The 21032-nt window shown below is 46.5% G+C and overlaps 1 protein-coding gene across 2 annotated transcripts in view; it reads right to left on the bottom strand.

Annotated features, from left to right (window-relative positions):
• The window catches only part of LOC135394081 (probable G-protein coupled receptor No18), a 178088-nt gene that overhangs the window by 6228 nt on the left and 150828 nt on the right, over window positions 1-21032 (bottom strand). For both annotated transcript variants that reach the window (XM_064624559.1, XM_064624560.1), the window contains 2 exons: window positions 11801-11881; window positions 17-653 (listed from right to left, as the gene is read on the bottom strand). In XM_064624559.1, coding sequence (XP_064480629.1) covers window positions 17-634 — 618 coding nt within the window. In that variant the 5' untranslated portion in view covers window positions 635-653; window positions 11801-11881. The remainder of the gene's footprint in view (window positions 1-16; window positions 654-11800; window positions 11882-21032) is intronic.

The raw sequence follows: 21032 nt of genomic DNA, 5'->3' as shown, positions 1-21032 counted from the left end.
AAGATTCTCTACTTGCCTCGGGCCAGTCATTCCAACCAATAAGGGGTGGCACAGAGATGAGAGCGCTGATGGCCCAGACGAGGAAGATGGTGAGCAAGACCCTCCTTAGAGTTCGTTTCTGAGCGTAGTTTATGGGGTCATGGATGGCCCAGTATCGGTCCAACGCTATTGCACACAGATTAAGTATGGAAGCGGTACAACAGAGCACGTCGCATGTGAGCCACAGTTCGCAGACATGAAGACCAAATACCCAGCGGCCCATCAACGCGTACGCCACATTGAAGGGCATCACCAGGAGTGCCACTGCGATATCTGCCGCGGCTAGGGACACGATGAACATGTTCTGGACGCTTCGCAGAGGTCTGTAGGTGAAGATGGCCAGGATGACGAGCACGTTGCCGAAAACGGTGCCCACCATGATGGCTGACAGCACGAGAGCGGTCACCAGGGCTTCTGGAAGGGACATGGCCAAGGCTGGTGGTATTGGCTCGTGGAACGTGGTGTCGTTGATTAAGTAGGTTAGGTTGGGTAAGTCTGTCAAGTTTGGGAAGGGTAAGGTTAGGTTGGAGTCGTCAAGGGGATTGAGTTGGAGCATGGTGGAGGGAGGGAGAGAGGATGGAGCAGTGATGTCCATGGCAGAAGGTAAGATGTGCCTGGAAAGAAGGCGCATGGCCGAATTAGTAGTTGCTTTCTCTCGTTACGACGTCGTAGTCACAAGTATGACATGCGATCCGGGTATTGTAGTGAGAAAATTCTAGGTGTATTTTGCTGAGTCGTGAGCTCTGCTTACATCCCCTTTCTGTGCTGTCCAACAGTTGCCCTGCCATGTAATACCGTTAAGAGAAAACAAGCTGTCATTCTATAGTTCTCATTTATTTTCGCAACTGTTTGAACCCAAGAAAGACTTACGGACAGCGACACATTTCACTTCCATTTATCAGCTGAGACACAAATAAAGGGAGTGGCATGATTACGAAGATTACGAATCTTCACATTACCAAGAAACAAAAACACTCCAGCGGGGTATACGTAACGCATAATACATCATTTGCAGACATAGTCACAGAGAGAGACACACAGAGAGAGAAACAAGTCTTGCATGTTCCCGGTAAGGCCTGCAGACGATGTGTTCGCACGGAAACAGAATCTTTAATCCCGCAGGAAGAAGAACTTGGGTGCGTTTGAAGGATTAGATTGGATTAGGCGAAGGCACAAACGTGCTTAACTGGCTGGATGCCCCCTTTCGTGCATTGAACAACATCCTTTTCAAGTAGGACGAAAAAAAAAAATGCTTAGGGGCACGTTTGGAAGACATGATATTGCATTAACGACCATTGAATTTCCAATGCAGGAATGCAGTCCAAAAATATTAAGCTGCAGACGTGCCTCATGGCCGAAGGCTACACGGCGATTAGTTCAAGAATTGAGAAGAGATCGATGAAGAACTATGCGGAAATAAATGGCTCGTCTTCTAGATGCTGAAAGATCGGCCAAATATAGCATTATTTATTAGTACCCTCAAGACAAAGAGTGCTGCAGAGGGGAGTTGGTGACTACTTATGAGACCATGAAAAATGTAAGAGTTAATGCAGAACAACGATGATGGTAGTTCTATTCAGTACTTGTTTTGTTGTTGTTGCATGAATGAATTTAGGAATGCATGGGTCCTGCAATGGTGGGATGCTACCTGTGAGAAGGTACTAATGGGGTCGTGAAAGTAGATGGAAAGGGAAAGACAGCATTCCCGTTTTTTTTTCCTTTTTTTCCCGCCGTAGTGATAACGACTCTTGTGTTAACGTGGCCTTCAATGATGAGGTGCCTGTTGTTGATTGAAAGTAGATAATAATTTAGGACTTTGCGTCGCGTGACAACTGCGATCATGAGGGACGCCACAGTGGTCGGGTCTGTGGATTAATTTTGCCCACCTGAGGGTTCCCAGATGGACGATGCATATTCCAATTTCGGTCGGACTAATACTTTGACGAGTAACATCTTCAGGATCATAATATAAAGGTTTAAATTAATGTACCCAACGGTACGGCTGGCATTGTTAGTACTGTATTGAACATGGGCCGCTTCCGCGAAACAGCAGAAGTTAGTAGTATGACTAGTTACTCGTACGTGGTTAATCTCAAGTTGGATGCTATTCATAAAAACTGGAGGAGCTAGTGCTCTTACGCAGACATACTCGCACATGCCGACATTGGACAAAACGGTATAGTGAGGTTACTGTTTTCCGTGTTGCATAGGAATTCACGCAAAGGTTGATATTTAAAATGCATTTCTTGTTCCCATCGTCATAAAATGTACGACATTTTCCCCGCTGTGCCCGCGGTAAACGTCTGTTTTATGCTACAGCAGTGCGTCACCGACGTTTACACCGTACAAAAGCAGGCACCTATCGCGTCACGTGCAGGAGGGCAGTGATGTAATTGGCCACAGAAGTCCTGCAGGACTGTTCGGAATAATGAAAAATGTGTTTCGGAGCAGCAAAACGACCTTTTCGTAGATCGAAGCAACTGTAATGTTAATAATCTATAAGACGTATAACGTTTGCCTTAAGTTTTCTCTGTGCCCCCGGAATTTAGCGTTGAACTGTCAATGTCACGGCACATTTTCATAATAAGCCCCAGTGATATGGTTGATTCTTGTACCCAGTACGAAAAAATAACACATATGACTGTACGTATTGTAACTAGTACTGACTGTAGAATTAGCTTGTACATATTGTAACTAGTGTGCCTGTCACCAAGTTTTTCGCGCATGTTGTCGTCAATAAATTTTCCTATAACAAGCAAATAAGCGAAAGTAAAAAAAAAGAGACGCATAAGTTGGCTTCATAATGATTAGCTGAGTAGAGGCTAGAGAGGCACAGAAACTTTCGCACGAGAACGTCCTCCTCCAGGGTTCACGCTGCTGCCCTGCTGAACGACAGCGAAGTCACATGATGACATTCTTATCCGCAGAAAAGTGCTCAACAAGGTGGCTACACAGCCGGTCCCCATGTGAGCCATCTTCAGCGTAAGACAGGTGAAAATGCATTTTCAAGCGCACCCTGTTGTGTTCATCGAATCACTTTGTACAGAGATACTTCCCTATTTCCGAATACATTTTGAAAACATTTTGTGCGGGAAACCAGGAAGTCATTGAAGGTGGCGAAAAAGGATCTCGTGTCATGTAAGCCGTAAGCGTAAACACGCCCGTTACAGAATTGTGTTCCCGAGAACTCCGTTCGAAGCTTTCCATCGTTTTGATTAAAGTGTGTGTTTACTCCTCACGAAGTCAGAGGGAAACGCCATACAGCTTCCGACCCAAAATACCCAATACCGTTGGCGTCGTGTGTTTCTCCCAAACTTCCTGCCCCCCAGGGGTGTTTGCTCTGGGACTCCGTGCAGCATTCAACCAGTTGCTTTTACCTCGCCGCTGTATCGACCAAATTGCCGCTTGTTTCGTAGAGTAAACAAACTACCTGGCACAAATCAATTTTCTTCTGTTCTGTCTTGTGTTAGAGTTGCAAGAAGTTACGTAACGAGGAATGCCGAGAGTCGCCCCACTACAGACATGGCTGCCTACTTGGGTGCATTGCAGTTCAAATCTCGAAGAGCTTTGCGGCGTGAACGAGCTTTCGAGTCAAGAACAACGTTAGCAGATATAACTCCGAGAGCTACGTACTATCTATATTGGGGTTTACGTCGCAAGACTACGTACTACGTGATTGTCGAGTTCTGACAGCGTCAATACTTACACTCTAAAGAAAATGGAGTATACCCAACTCTTATGCAGTCCAAACTCGTCGTCACTGAAATCACTCTTTTTTAGTGCAATGTTCACTCTTTCTTTCTTTCTTTTTTTTTTTTTCGAAAGCGTTTTACACTGTCGCCCAGCAGTGCAACTTAACTCTACAAGGGAGTACAAATTACTCTGCGTGAATGTGAGGTAACATTATGTTACTGTCCTTCACTTACGCTACTTTGTTACTGCTACTTTTTTTTTTTTTTATTGATGAGGAGTGCCCGTTTAACGTTCAGGCCCTATACCTGACGCCGCCCTGGGTGTATACACACTGAGAGGTTATATGGACGGGCGTACAGACGCTCAGACTTGGACTGACAAAGGATGGCTCACTAACACGCACATACTTTGGCGATGACTCAGAAGTCGTGATTTTAGAGTAGAGGTAGTCAACGGACCAGAACCTGCGTATTCAGCATTGTATACGGCAACGTCATAGTCGTCATAGCAAGGTAAAGAGAGCATCCAAAGAGTAAAGTTGGGCAGAAGAGAGAAAGAGTGTAAAAGTCATAGTTACACTCCATTTACTCTTATGTAGTTTTTTTTTTTTTTTTCCCTTATGCGATAACTTCGATAGCTTGCGCGATAACTGTGTTTCGCCCCGGCATGAACGTGCTTTAGGCTGGTTTCACACGGACGTTTTTCTCGTCCATCCATAATTAAACCCTGAGATTGCGAAAAACAACAAAATGCGACAAAATCTCAAACACAGTCCTCGATACAACGCGCCTCGTCGTTACACTTGCGGCGGCACTATCGACAATCGCCCTTTCTCCGTTGAGAAAGTTCTCGGCTGCTGGTCTGCCCATCACCAGGTGACGGCATTGCCCGCTCTTGTCGACATCCTCACCGCTCCGAATCTGCTTGACATTCTGTGACAACTTCTGTGACACTGTGTCCGTGCGGTCTCTGACATTATGAATCAGTGAGTGTTTCTCGGTGCCTAACGTCCCCCCGCTTTCTTTTTCTCCTTCCTCCTTTATGCTTTGCATGACGCGCTCTACCTCTTTACTGTTTGTTTGTTTGTTTTTCTCTCTTTTGTGGCTCTATTGTTCCACACACAAACGCATTTTGGAGTAGCCAGTCCTGACTGGGTAGGGACTAACATCTCCATATTTTTCTTTCATATCCAATTCCAATTCAAACACAACTGAGTCTATTCACAAAAACATTCTTATAGAGAAAGAAAATATAGAGAAAGTATATTTTTTTCTCGCCCGTGTTTCTAACGGAGGCAAAACGGACCCATTGGAACCTACGGGGCTCGATTGCGCTTAGCTTCTATTTTTGAAACAAAGGTACGACAAAAACAGACGTGTGAAAGAGCCCTAACGGAGCCAAAACAGACCGATTGAATTCGAGGAGAGGAAAAGTACACAAGCGAGCTCGTGTAACGTTGAAGTAGGAATCATCACCATGAGCATGAGCGCCGCCTTGAGCTTTATGTTGTATTTCTTAAGCAAACGTACAACAAATACGATCGTGTGACACCTGACTCGAGAATCAAGCAAGTAAGGTGAATGACGTTGCTTCTCTGTGCTCCTTGTGAGTGATATGTGACTGCTATATCCATTGTGGAAATGTGCAGTAACTAAAATAAAGCTTTTGCACCACTGATGGAGCGTATGCGCTTGGGGTCGGTTCAATTTGGTCGTGCACAATAATGTTTGTTACACGCTTTTGGTGTAAGGGGCTTGTCCTTTACACCCCAATGAAGGGTGTTTTCTAAAACACCCTTAAATTCGGTGTATTTTTCACAAAAACGCTCTTAAACAGTCATTTAAAAACAAAAACTCCCTTAACAGGGGAATATGCTATCGAAAACACCTTTTAGGACGGAGTTAGGAGCGAGTTGTTTTGTGGCAAATGGTCCCGAGACATATACAGTTCGACGTTCTTGCTTCTATGGCAAGCAGCACCCCGAACACGGCAGACTTCCAGCCGCGGTTTCATCGTATACAACTTAAACCGGAGCGCAATGCGTCACAGCACACCTCGTTAGCTTGCTAACATTATGGGACCAGTGTGAGTGCCGAAGTACCTATATTGACGTATCGGATGGATCATATTCCGAAATACAATTTGTTGGGGCACGTTCGTTAAGTGTAGTGGGGCGGAAAACGTTTGGAACGGTGACGGGCGTTTTTGCAATTAACACGTACAAGTGCAACGAGTCAAATATACCAGCTAAATTCCTAACAGCCTTCCCTGTCAAATACCGTGTTTTTAACTCAGGTTATCGTCTATAATATGGTTACTTGCTGAGCGGAGCTGTGAAACCAGCATAATTTTCCTTTCATAAATGAAAGCGTCATCTTTAACACAATATTCCCAGTTCAAATAGGGTGTAAAAAAGTGTATTGGACATAAACATCTCTTTCAACACCTCACTTTACATATTTAATGATTGACATTGGAGTGTGGTGTATGTCGATACCTCTAGTAATGCTTTTTTTTTTTTTTTTGCACCCTCTGCTTGAGTCTGCGGGATAGAAAAGGGTGTTTTTTTAAAAAAGAATACACCTATTTTGAGCGAATAAATGTGTAAAATTATTTACTGTGGGCCCAGGCGACATCGGAGGTGCGCGATTGCCCTTAGCTTCTATTTTTAAAGCAAACGGACGACAAAAACTCTTCAACGTTGCATTCAAGAATATGCCAAGATACCAACTGCCCCAACTTCGTACACTTGTGGACATCGGAGGTCTTGTTTTGAACTGGGTGGATGTATTCGTATGAATGCAGTTTTGCGTGTCTCTGTGATTTCTGTGTTTGTTCCTTTGATCCAGCCCGGAACTCCACCTGTCCTGTGACGTCCCTCTATTGTCGTAATGGTACCGCCGCTTTCGGCTGCGGCTGACATGCGGCCGACTCCCATCATCCAGGCTTCCATAGAAAATGAATATTCGAAGCGAAGCTCTTTACTGTTCATTTTATCGGATGTGTCCTTCGGGAAGAGGCCTGGCATCCTGCTTCTATTCTTTCGTGGCTAGAATCTCCTCCTTCTCCACTACGGCCCATTTGATGTCTGGGACGGCAAACGAGCTCTCTACAATAATCACCACCAGTGCCACATTAGCGAAGGAGAGGGAGGGGACATCGAGCGGGGCTTCTTTAAGGAACGAACTAGGCATTGGCTGTTTTATGTTTCCTATTACTTTCCAACATTTTCCATTTGCGGCAGCGGACAACAACAACACACCTAGTGACATGAACAACAACGTATTTCTGCTCAATGCTCTTTCATCTTCTAGAAGGAAAGGCCAGGTCGCAGCATTGGCTGATGCTGTCATGACGGCATTAAAAAGCTTTCTCTAATGTCTTGGCTTCACTGCTTCATAATTGAAAGGTGGATAAGAATACCACTCTCAGAGCATCGACGAAAGGTTTTCCATCTTGTAGCCCACAAGTTATCTGTTGCTATCTGTTGCTTTTTTCTCTTTGCGTATTTTTCGGATGAGTTGAAGAGACGTTCCCTTCTTTACAGCGAAGTAGTGCAATACTCCGCTCTGCCCGAAGGACGATGATGCAATCCGAGACATGAAATTATCTTTGCTGCTGTATAAAGAGAGCGTGCAGAGATTTCGCGTCATGCATTATTTGCATCATTGCGTTTTGCGATGAGGGTTTCTATGAACATCTGCGCCCATCGCGTTCGCTGCATGCACGTGCGCACAAAACTCTTGCGTGAGAACACTGTACATATCTTGTCTTCGTGCGGGTTTCTTGCATGTCTTTCGCAAGCACTGCCTGACACTGTTTATTCTCTACTATTTCATTTAGCGTGCGTACTTTTTGCCTGTTTGCGTGATTCCTACACCACTATACTTTTGCGTTGATCCCTACGCTTAATTATGGGCACAATTATTCTGTGATGTACTCCATATCCTTATTCCTTGGTCCTCCCTTTTCCTCCTACCTTAGACCATTCCGTAGTCCTACAACATATCCTCCTCCTTTCGCGTATGTATGTATGTATGTTTTACACTATACTATTTCGAAATCGTTCTTTTCTACGAATAGCTGCCTTCCTTTCGGTCGGTTCCGTGTTGCCCAGGGGCAACACGGAACACACCCCTCTTCATGTTCATCGACACATGATCTGTACTTTTCATGATCGGCATCTTAGTAGAAGTACGTAATACAACTACGAACACATCCTAGACAAACTTGGCTTATCTGCTCTGACCCGTCGTAGAAAACTCCGAACTGTCATTTCTTGTGTAAGGTCGTATGTGCAATTTTTTGCTGCACAGACTTACTTGCATTCCTCGGCTTCCACCACCCCAACATGCACTGTGATGTCACCCTGTTTTTTGTTTTTGTTTTTTTTTATCCCGATTCCATTAGCAGTCTATGCCCCATCAATCGTTCAATGTTGTATCTGAACTACAAAACAGACATCTTCACGCCCTTGTTTGAATTATCTGCAACTGTTACTTCTCTTCCTTTTTTTGCAGTTCCTTACGCGTGCTTCCGCAGAGCGCGCGTATGCATGTACTCATGGGCGTCCCCAGGATTTTTCCAAGGGAGGCAAAGTGCTTTCGGGGGGTAGGGGGTGGCAAAGCGTGCACCCCCACACCTCTTTTCGTGGAGACGGACGCTGCGGACTGCGGAATAATCATGACGACCTATGGAGCTACAGCTTGCCCCCCTCTCGGTACGTCCATATGCAAGTGCTTCAAACATTGTATGCTTCAGCAGTTACATACCGTTCCTTAGATGCACTATGGGTGTTTTCGGGCACACATACACAAAAATATCGTTATTATTATTGGCATTCTTTCTCTTGCATCCTCTGGTATCTCAATTACATTCCGTAGTCTTTCGCATAGTCTGCTATTTGACCTCACACGTCCCCAAGCACACCTCTAAATCAATATCTCTTGACGACATGCTCATCCTCTACCTTCCATTCCTAAGCTTCATCATATATCTTCCCTGTCCCATCCGTCCTTCCAATACGCGCATTCTTCACCGGTGCCGACATCATTTCGCTGCCTGTCAACAAGTGACAGCTTGAGCCCGTTCGTCAGAGGTGCCGGCAAAAGCCCAGGAATTAATTTCCAATGTGCGCCCATTCTGAGCGGCTACAGCTTGCAGTAATTGTCTTCCGCGCCAGAGAGGAGTCTTTTGTGTGAATGAAAGAGGCTTCCTTCATTTCCACCAACACTTTGTCCGGGACGTGAATGGATCCACCTCAATTGTATAAATCTCGGGTTCAATTAACTTACGATTGGTACCGATTTTTTCTTCTTCGTCGCACTATGCCTTGTGGGTTCCATAATGAATGCGCTGGTCTGGAGGTCCTGACGGAATTTACCGCGCAATTCTGCTTGAAGCTATCGCAGTCGTGCAAGTTTTGTGTATCGTATAATTGTTTGTATTTTCAACTGCAGGATGGGACAAGACGTAATGCTGGCCCATATCGCACCTGAAAAATAGTGCTGCCCTCGCCCTCAAAATGAAGAGCGGGCATTCACTGCTTGGTCTCCTTCCACGGAGAACATCGGATATACGTGTGATCGGATATCGTACACGTGTTTATATTGCCGTATTCGTGTTGCTACATCGTGTAGCGCTACGAAAAACAGGGACATGTGATCAATAGGGACAAAATGTGGACAAATAGGGACACGTGATCGAGCAAACGTTCAGCGGGCCGTGCTCTGGCAACACCTCTCAGAGCTTGGGTGCACGGACGGACGGACAGACGTTTCTCTCGCAACACTCCTTGACCCTGTGCAGTGAGCTAACCAGTGGGGAGTCACAAAAGCGGTGCACCGCTTTCTGCGTGACACGGGCCTCCTGGGCTCCCTGTGAGCAGAGTTTTTTTTTTCCAATTTTTCTTGTCTTCATTGATTTATTTATCTTTTTGTTATTTGCTTTTCTCTTGTTTATATATATATATTTTTTTTGGGGGGGGGGAATAGGAAGCCGGCGTGCTGCATGGCTGACCTTTGCCCTTTCTTTTTTTCTTATTGTTTTCTGCCAATAAATCCCCCCCCCCCAAAAAAAAAAAACGTTTCGCCCGTTGAACATGGTAACAACACGCACGCTAGCTGGTGTAACTGCGACAACGGTAGCATCTCTTTGAGTTTGAGTATGAAAGGGACGAGGAAATAGTGAAGGACCGCCTCAATCTCAAGGAGGTGTTACTGCGGTCGCGATTCTGTCCGTGCTGCAACTCCAAGAAATGTACAAAATGTACATCATTCAGGGTACTAGTCACTTTCCTCTCTGGTATGCACGGATATGTCTTTCTTCATTGATATGCTGTGTGATTACGTCCTTCTAAGAAAACAAACTACGAACTGACATGTCGCCTCAGCGAAAAAGGTGAGGTGAAGTTTGCCCCCCCCCCTCGCCCACCCTGAGTGTAACAAATTCAACAACGCTACTTGACGCCAAAATTTGTATTTTTCGAATAGAATTATTATTGCGCAGAAAATGAGTACTCACGCAGTACGGTCCGTTGTATGGGTAAACTACTACACTAAAATCGCGCTTCCTATTCTAAAACTCCCTTGTTGCGCCTGCAATTGAAAATTCCGGCATACGAGGCCCATCCGCACCTCTAGTCACAGATGTGTTAATGGCTTACCACACCATCTACGCAGTAGGCCACAGGCTAGTTCTCCAGTGGGTTCCAGCCTATTGTGGTGTCGTGGGGACCGAGCAGGCCGACAGCGCCGCAGAAGCAGCACTCTCGTATCGGAAACGGACCAGTATTGTTCTGCTGAGAGGAGACCGCCGTTCAATTCTCCGACGCCTAGTGACACCCCTGGCTTCCCGCCAATCGACAACCGACATTCCTCCCCCTCTATGTTGAGCAGAGTTGATCCAACGCTCGCTTTCCGCATGCCGCGAAACACCTCTCGTCAAGATGCTGCATTAATCCACCGAATGCGCCTCGATGTGGCCTTTACAGCTCAGTGGCGTTGCCGCTTGAGACAAGTTGACTCTCCCACCTGCTGCCACTGTGGTGTGCTTGAGGACCTGGAGCATATTCTTCTTCATTGCTCCTACTACCAACCTTCCCGAACCACACTCTCCGAGTCTCTTCGTCAGCTGGACTCTCGCCCCTTCTCCCTATCGAAATTGCTTGGTCCCTGGCCTAATCCAGCCCAGCAACGCTCCGCGCTCAAAGCTCCTCTGACGTTTCTGCACACCATCGGACTTCGATTGTTATTGTGAAGGGGTTCGTTATTTTGTTCCCCACATTCCCACCAGCAATGGGGTAGAGTATCGCCTGTGGCGATGAACCTCCCCACTCTCCAAAGCCAAAATAAATTTGTTGTTGTTGTTTCCTTGTAGCGATGACAACACCGAATGAAAAATAAAATGGGTGTGAAAAAATGGCAATGAAAAAATGGCTAGGAAGCAAGCGAGCTGGTGAAGAGTTCGAGCTGGTTCGTTTTTGTGTCTGTCCTTTCGTGTTCCCTAGTCTCGGGGTTTTACATTATGCATAAAATGGGTGCTCACTTGCAAGGTTCTCGCAAGGAACCAAAACGAAATCTTATCTCAACCTACATATGACCCTTGTAAGAGCAGTTGCCTGCCTCTAACGGAGCAGATGCATAGCTTATTACAACGACACGACGATTAAAACAAGGTGGTTTCCTGTTCCTTGTAAAGGTTGCGCGAAACACTGTGTTCTACGCATGCGCAGTAACGACCTTATTTTGGTGGCCACAAAGTGCTAGAGTGCCTTATTCCATAGCTGCTGATTATGCAGCAATAGGAGGATGCAGGTTCGAGTCCTTTGCTCCTGTTTTCATCAACTTCCGTTCTTTGGTTGCTGCACAGCTGTATCCACCATGGCGAGTTTCCAGATGGACATGCATGGAGGACATTGCATTGATGGAGGGCATTGCTTTGTTACAGATCGTTTACTCTCCCTCAGTTTTCTTGGTGGCCTCTCTCTCCCTTTATGATTTCTTCCTTTCTAACGGGTGTATTTGGCGACGCGCAAAAGTCCTCCCGATCTGCCGGGAAGTGACCTTACCAGGCAGCACGTCCTACTGCCAAATAGCAGTTTCGTCCATCAGTGTGGAAGAAGCGTCAGCTTGAAGATCCATTCGTCTGCCTGCAAAAGAGAGAAACGTCCCATTAGAAGCGACACCAACAGGGCCGCAGGCGGGACTCCCTGGCATTATTATCGGATGCCCAATAGTAAAAAAAAAATCAATGGCATTCGCTCATGGCATTTCTCTCGATAGAAGGGGACGTAGGTCCTCGTACCATTTCTTAAAATACGCGGGATTACGTGGACGCTCGTAAACCCGATGGAAGTGAGGATATCTAAAAAGCGTAAAAATATCTGCGGGTTGGTGATGAAACTGTAGAAACCCCTGTGCTGTAAAAACGAATAGACTCACACACAAAGGCACACAAGCAGTTGAACTGACAATCGCGGTTTATTTTCTCACGAAGGATCGCTCTTATATCCTCCCCTCTTTTTTTTTTCCCTTCTCGTGCCCGGGATGTTTATGCTTTTTAGCTTGTTCTATTCTTTATATTTTATGTAACCGATAGAAGTCTGTCTATTTTTCTTTCCGGTATACTCAGGGGTGTGTGCAGATAGACCCAAGTGTTATTTACGGGCATAGCTGGCGGCCTGAAAATCGGACGAACTTCCGGTGGTGAACGACGACGAATTAATGTGAGCTAAACTTATAGAAAAATTATGGAAGTTAAACTCGGTGTAACAAAATGAAGATAACGATAAAAAAATTCCGTGCTTTAGAATAGGCTACACTGACGTCACCATGGTGTTATCAGGAGAGCTGTATGCATGTACCGCTAGGGGAACTACCGGTGCAGGTACAGTCCCAAATGGATGCTCATCGGTAGTGCGCCTAGCGGTACCTGCTCACAGCTCCCTTGAGACTGCCATGTCGACACCCGTATGGTCTACTCTAAAGCACGGAAGCTCAAGTTTTCGTCGCTAGATTTATTCTGTTACACTAAGTTTAAGTGCCACGATTTATCTGTAAGTATTAGCTCGCATAAAAGTGTTTTCGTGTGCCACCGGAAGTCTGTTCGATAAACAGGTAACGAGTTATGTTTACAAATGCCACTTAGGTTTATCGGCACACACCCTGTATATTGACCGTTTTCTGGCACACTTGCTTTCTAAACGTTAAATTCCTTGACTTCCCGAGACAGCAAAGTTCCTTGCTCACTATTATCCGTTGGTCGAAGTTCCCACGAGTCCTTGCGTGCCACAGGTGGCGCTTGCTTTTCTAAAAAGGCGGCGTTATTTTTGAAGCGTGATGTGGGCAAGCTTAATCTTGTCCCGACCTACAGTTAGTAATACGTGGTATGTGGGCAATATCGTTCGAAAACCAGCAGCCATGGCGTTGCCCGAACATATTTTTACAAACTTTTGCTGGGAGCGCGACCAATTACTCGCTACTTGCGAACCATAACCCAGGCAAAGAAAAGAGAATTGCGTTGTGGCCGGCGAATTTGGAGCCGTATTGCACCTCTGTAAATACCTGTATGTGAGAAAGGAGGCACGTATTTGCCGTATCATGAGATAATGAAGCTTGCCCGGAATTTAATCGCTCCAATTATAAGAAGAAACAGGCCTTTTTGATTCATATGATCTCGAGACTAGGCACAACAAGAGCAACGACACCAACAAGGCTTCTGGATCGTGTGTTCGTCCTGTCCCCCTATAGTTGTTCCCAGACTCATGTTTTTCATATTATGGAGTTTAGCCACCGGCTGCTCTGCATCTATGCCATACTCTCAGTTCCGAACAAGGTTCAAACCTTGTTATTAGTTGACATCAAAGTGGAAGCCCATGCGGTTAACCTTTAGACCAACGAGATACATAGGGAGCGCAACCACCCGGTGTTTCCCCTTGAACTTTGAAGCTTCAAGGAGACCTCTCGCACTCCTTCGTTCAAGGCGAAAACGATTCAAGGGCGAACCGAAGGACCAATGAAACGCGAGTGCGCAATGCAAGTTGGGCTGAAGCGGCCGTGTCACAAGCCCTCTCGAGCCAGTGAAACTTTTTCTGCACGAAAACAGCCAGCTGAATGGAACCAATCAATGCCCCGGAATTTGGAAGAGTACGCGCGCAAAGACGCTCACCGCATGAGTCCCTAATGTCCTCCATTTGCAAACAAGGCAAGGTGAGGTGACGTCAACATCCACGGTGGCTTCAAATATGACTGCCGGTTTATCTCTCTATTCCCTCTCTATCTCGTTGCTTCAGACCTTGTTCGTGTGCGCTTTTAATAACAATAACGACATTAATTGGGGTATAGATTTACGCGGCAGGTGAAACTTTCGCGTTTTTCTTGCAGCGCCTAGTTTTGGGGTTTTTTTCGTTACGGAGCAGGGTTTCTGGTTGGGCAGTGAACTCGCCTGCTTTTTAACCATTCTCTCACGCCTTCTTTTTCTTGCCTCTCTGGAGTTCCAACATCGCTAGTCCCCTCACGGTAGCAGAAAGTACAGGAAAAACCGAAAATTTTCGTTCGAACGTCCTGTAGTTTTGGAGAACGCCTGTTCTGGTGGGCGGAGACAATATATTTTGGACGTCAATATCCTGTAATTAGTGTCCTGTATGAAATTACCAAAGGTGTTACGATATAGCATCCCTTTTCCATGCAAGTCTCGTCAAACAGCGCTGCTATACTCTGCGAAACATTGAGTTTGAAATGCGGACTGCGACAGTGGGGAGTCCGTCCATCTGCACAGGGTACGTACAGAAAGGCACCCACGAACAAGCACTGCGAGGAATGTTTGAGCGGCGTTTTCGATCAGAAGCATTCCTTCGGTGCCCTTGAAAGTGAGGGTATCGATTACATAACGCTTTAAAGCGCTCGGTCGTCTCTGCGGCAAATGTTGTGACGTTATGTTGCTGAAAAGTTTCGCAGTGCAGGTTTTGATACAGAGATGGCGCAGAATAAGCAGCATGGTACTTTGCAAGTATAATACCGAAATCATTTAAAGGGTTCGTCGCTTTGCCTGGTGTATTCGACAAATCTGGTCACCTCAAGGAAATAACTGAAGGTATCTGGCTCTTATATCGATCCCGTATCTTGGAACTGAACTGATAATACGATTGGCATACGCCATGCCATTAGCTGTCAGGAGAATTCAAGTCAATATTGAGTTTAATGAAAGTCTCGCTAGAAAGGTAATTAGTGATGTAATTAACTAATCAGTAATTAATATACACTCTAACAACAAAAGAGTAAACTACAGAGTAATTATAACTACTAGTCCCTTGTAAATATCGATTCATTCTAGTCTGCAGATCCCGAAATTTACTCACCTGCACTGCAAATAGTTCCTAAACTTCGCACAAACTTTCGTGCCTTTAGCCCCAAAAGGGGCTAATATTTGCAGCAATGATATACTCCCCAAAAGGAACAAAGGTACTCCTTTTTTTCTTAGTGTGTTGTTTCGAGTTTTACGTTCAGAGTCTATACTACGTTCGTGAGCAATGCCACAGTGGTGAGTTCCGTGGATTACTTTTGCATACCATAGGGTTGGACATTTAAAGTGCTCTGAACTTTCAACAAAGGAGGCCTCCTTTTTAAACTCCATCGCAGAAGATGATGTGTCTATAACCAGCAAAACTATAACGCGACGTCTAATACGCCATCAGTCAGGTTCGAACCCGGACCCTTGGGACAAGTAATTGGAGGCTTTACCAAATGACCTACCGAGACCTGTTCCTTAGGAATGAGTGGCTCAGTCGGTAGCTTGTTCGCCTGCTGATCCCAAGATAGCGGGTTCAAACCCGGCCGAAGACGGTGGCAGGGTATTAGGGTGACTTGGTGGAAGGGCACAAGTTGCCCAGACACACCGTCTTCCGCGAGGGACGTTAAATGTGGTGTGCCGTGTGTGGAGATTTCGGCGCACGTTAAAGAACCCCCAGGTGGGCAAAATTAATCCCTAGACCCGACCACTGTGGCGTCGCTCATGATCGCAGTTGTCTCACGACGTAACGCCCCGAATTATTATTACTAGGAATGAGTGCGTTATGATCTTACATTGGAGTAACGCCGGCTTAACTTCTCTTCCCTACCTTTATATTTATTTTCATTTTGTGTACCAATATACAAATATTCATTCATTCATTCGTCCCACAAAGCTTTCTAATAGTTGGCGATCATCAGAGAGAACTTTGCTCAGGTCAGGAAGAAACTGTGTCTGGTGGGGGCATTGATGAAACCGCTTGTCGTAGTTGGCCACGCTCATGGGGGCAATGTCACGACTATTACAGAAGTGTGTGTGTGTGGGGGGGGGGGGGGGTATCGTGCGTCCAGGACCCACTTCATGGGGAACCGTGCCGACATTTGTGTGAGACTCTTGAGGGAACCGTTTATTCTGTCTCGTTCTCGAAGCCAAGAATGCTCTCTTCCTCCTGTTCTCTCCTGTCCTCCTCGTCCTCACCATTACAACTCTCCCTCGCTTTAATTTCATCTCTCCTGAGATGATAGGGAATGACATTTTGTATGGCAGCACAAGACCGTTGCCCGTTAGGCTCCAGGTATACAACCCTCTTAAGTATCTCACCCTTGTGCGCTGTTTTTACCCCAACCCCTAAGACATGCCTAAGACATGCCGGGACGGTCCAGGTAGTCCTTTCCGTACGAGCACCTGGTCGCAAACTTGGATTCCCGGTATCCTTGCTGAGTGTCGCTTATCATATGACCTCTTCATAGACAGTCTGTAGTTTTGTTCCTGCTGAGGGGTGTGCCGTCTTTCTTGGAGCTGTATTTCCAGGTCAATGCCTAGGTGCTTGTCAGCAGTGAGAACAGCGGGCTACCCCGTGACCGCGAAGTGGGGAGAACATCCAAGAGCAGCAGTTTGCGAACGGTTGTGATGGTGGACTGCTGCTGCTTCGAGACAACACTTCCAACCTCCCGGAAATGCGGGGTATGCGGCCATGTACTGCTTAACATCTCTAACGGCACGTTCCGCCAGACCATTGACAGCTGGATGGTACGGTGACGTGCACTTGAGTGTGATTCCTCGTTCTTCCGCCCACTCTAGAGGATTACTCTTAAACGCCAAGCCATTGTCAGACACGATGGTTTTGGTGTTCTTGAACATAGCCCTATTCATGAGAGCTATGGTGTGAGTGTTCTCTTTTCCCACTCGAGTGGCTAATGTTCGAGTACGCTCATCAACAGATAACAGGAAAAACTGAGTACTGCGGTGAGTGTCCGACTTCTTCCTGATCTCCGCAAAATCCAAGTGGACGACTTCAAACGGCATAGAGGAATGAGCAGGGAGCGTCAGGATGTCGGGCTGCGGCTGGAACTTTGCTTTCGTTAGCTGGCAAGTGTGGCAAGAGCGTACATAATTTTTTACTTCGGTTTTCATATTGGGCCAACTGAAGCGCTGGTTGATTTTTCCATACGTCCTTGCAAACCCATCGTGGCCTCCCGAATGTGGGCTGTCGTGATAGAGCGAAAGCTCTTTGGGTCGTAGTGTCGGTGGGACGAAGTATTTCCGTGTCTCTTAGGTCGAGCTCTTCCAATCCCTCCCAGACCTTCAGTTCGGTGATATGGTGACCGTGAGACAACCTTGATAAGGCGTCAGCATCCTGGAGCTGTTGACCTGGGTGGTGCGTAACTTCATAGTCGTGCTGTTGAAGCTCCAGTATCCATCTCGCTATCCGATTTTTCGGACGGGCTGTCCGCAGCAGGTGGGTAAGGGCGTCGTTGTCAGTCACGAGGAAGAATTTTCTACCATCGAGGTAAGGCTGAAAGTATCGAAGACTTACGAGGACCGCAAGGGTCTCTTTCTCGGTCACCGTGTAGTTTACTTCGGCGTCGCTGAACGTGTATGAATGGTATCCAATGACACGTAACTGCTGGTTGCGACCCGCCGAGGTGTCGTGCTGGTAAACGACAGCGCCAGGTCCGTAGTGGGAAGCGTCAGTGTCTAATTCGAAGGGTAGTTCGAAGTCTGGCAGGGTCAAAACGGGCTCCGATGAAATCGCTGAAACTAGGTGGTTGTAAGCATCCTCGCACTGGGGTGTCTAAACAAAAGGTTCATCCTTCCGTGTTAAAGCTGTGAGGCATTTGGTCTTTCTGGCGTAGTCTTTGATGTAAGCTCGAAAGTGACCGGCCAGTCCCAAGAACACGCGAAGCGAGTGCAGGTTGTGAGGCTTAGCTAATTGAGTGATTCGAGCGACAGATTATGTTGTCTTTGTATATCCGTCAAACACTCTACCGAGGAAGGTGACCCGATCTTTGAAGAAGTCACTTTTTTTAAAATTCACTTTGAGAGACGCCTCCCTCAATGCATCCAAGACTTGTCGCAGGTGCTCTCCGTGGTCAGAGATGGATTTGGAGTACACCAAAACGTCGTCAATGTATACTTGACAGAACTTTCCGAGGAAAGGTTGCAAAACCTCAATCATCATTTTTTGAAACCATCCAGGCGAATTTTCCCATCCAAACGGTAATCTGTTGTGCGCAGGCAGTGAACGCTGTGTATTGTTTAGTTTCCTCCGTCAGCGGCACCCGCCAGAATCCCTTACACAAATCGATGCGAGAAAAGCATGTTGACCCCCCAGTCTCGCTGATGATGTCGTCAATGCGTGGCATAGGGTAAGGGAATAGGTCAGTGTGGCTGTTGATCTTCCTGTAGTCTGTGCATAGCCGCAAAGACCCATCTTCCTTCGGCACAATGGTGACAGGTGACGCGAAAGCAGATGTAGAACGTCTGATGACACCGGCGCGCAGCATGTCGTCAATTTCCTGTGCAAGCCATTTTTTTTCTCTTTAGACATCGGGTAGGGCTTCTGCTTGATGGTTTCCGCGTTTTTGATTTTGAATGGGACTGCAAAATGCAAAGAGTAAAAATTCGTATTGAACATCCGGCATGACCTGGGCATGTACGGTTATAGTTTTCCCCTGAAACATCAGCTCGACGTCTGGCCAAGCTTGATGGAAGGACACTCGACCGTCGTATCCCTGTACATACACGGGTTTGCCGATGCTGACTCGAGCTGGATCAACCATGACGCTGTTGATCACAGAGGTGGACGCTCCCGTGTCCACAAACGCTAGTGATGTTGATGAATATCAAGTTTGTATGAACAAGATAGACAGACTCCGTTGGTGTCGTCAGGTGGGACTGTTCACCCTTTTATTCGTTTAAATCCCCTTCGGGAATGTCAGACGTATTGATCGTCGTAGTATTTACTTGTCGCGTACCAGACACCGACTTGAACTGCGTTTTGTCGCCCATATCGGAACGTCTCTGGCGTAGTTTGTCGAGTGGCCGGGTTGGAGATGACATATCCGGAGGTCGGGGCTGGAAATGACGAACCGTTATATCCTTCATACAGTCGAGCAAGTGTTCGACTGTAGTTGGTGCTCTAACGAGCACTTGAGGTTGGACATCCTTGGGCAGGCCATGGATGACTAGGTTGATGATCGCTGTCTCGGGGAGACTCGGTTCCGTCACGTGCAGTAAGCGGCTTTTTTCATAGAAATAATCATGGATGGAACCGGACTTGAATTTAAAGAAAGATTGCTTTGTCCAAGTTCTCAATTGGGTTCTCTCGGAAGGACTTCAGGAAGCTTTCTTTCCACGCCTTCCACGTGTCGCTGTTGTGTTTCGCCAAACGCAGTTCATACCATTTTTTTGATAATCCCGACAAGAAGAGGCGCATGTTCCTTATCTTATCGCTGTCGGTCAACCATCGGTTGCATTCACACGCACATTCATAGAACGTTATCCATGCGTCTGGGCTTGAGGACTGAGTATTAAAAACGTCGGGCCTGACAACTTCGCAAGGTTGTTGTCGTGGTGCCAACATAAGAGCAGTCAGAGCTTCCTGACATTTCATCAGCTGCTGCCCCTGAGCTTCTATTACACGGAGGAGTGTGTCAGTTTCCGATAGCTGGCGGGGCCTCCCGAAGGAGGCTTCCGATGTAGTTTTCGTAGTCCGTCACCTTCATATTGATCTTCACCAAACCGTCGGTAGACAAATCTTGTGCTGTTTTCTTCGTTTTCGCTAGCACAAATGCTCGGGAAGCGTCGTTGCTTACCGCTTTCGGAAGGTCAATGGGATCTTCATCCGCTGCAGTACACCTTCTGAAGATCATCTGTCCATTCGGGCCTATCTGAACTTGGAATTCCACCCACATTTCGACTTTCGGCTGCGCCAATTGTGAGACTCTTGAGATAACCGTTTATTCTGTCTCGTTGTTGTTGTTGCTCCTCAAGCGGGATGGCGCTTATCCGCTAGGGAGATTGGCCAGGACTACTGAGGTGCGGTCAACAGGATGTTAAAAAAGAGTTAGATCCACTCGTCTCGTTCTCGAAACCAAGAATGCTCTCTTCCTCCTCTTCTCTCCTGTCCTCCTCGTCCTCACCAAAAGCCGGAGTCACACTGGTTATACACGTGCGCCAAACATGTATGACAACATGTCTTCAAACATGTATGGAGCATGTATAATGCTCGGTCGCACTAGTTATACAATTCTTGTTTGACAACATCGTTTGGTCCAAACGCGTGTATGATTATACGTAGTCTCGAACATATGTTGTTCAAACATCGGTCACACTGGTTATACAATTTGACTGGAGGAACAGTGGGAGTGGCTTAAACCGTGATATACTGCACACGTCAGGGTCACAGTAACCAACCGAGGAGTTTATATAGCTTCCATTCTCGGACATCGCTATTCAAAATGTACGCAGACGACGAAGACGGGGTTGCACGTGCTTATTGTCGATTGTTTCATGCTCCATGTGCGCAGGCAAAGAGGTCGCCATTTTGAACGTACGTGCAACACAATGTCGCGAACACTGACTTACAACTTACTCGTGTAAAATAACCCACGTGCATCACGATGTTGTTGACACTGACTCGTGCGAACGAAAACTGTCGTGGCGAATACGCCCGTTTATCCAACTTGCCCATCGCCGTTTTTAGGCAGTGCCCAAATACATCGTCGTGTGTTTGACAACATGTTGTCAAACATCGTCAGAGCGCTTGCTTGTACGACGGCACGGTCACACTGGTTATACACACGTGTTTTAAAACATATTTTGCCGGTTTATAAGCAGTGTGACCAGCACTGTATGATCATACATGTTTAAGGGATGTTTGTTATACACGTTCGTCATACATTATGACGGGATGTTCGTGTATAATGTGTAATGTATAACCAGTGTGACTCCGGCCTTACAATTTGTGTTAAAGCGTCAAAGGAAAACGCCGGGAAAACACCCAGACAGCA

This window comes from Ornithodoros turicata, chromosome 5, assembly GCF_037126465.1.
Source record: "Ornithodoros turicata isolate Travis chromosome 5, ASM3712646v1, whole genome shotgun sequence".
NCBI classification, from domain to species: Eukaryota; Metazoa; Arthropoda; class Arachnida; order Ixodida; family Argasidae; genus Ornithodoros; species Ornithodoros turicata.
Note: the sequence above shows the minus strand (reverse complement) of the source record. Positions and strands in the feature narration are given on the sequence as shown.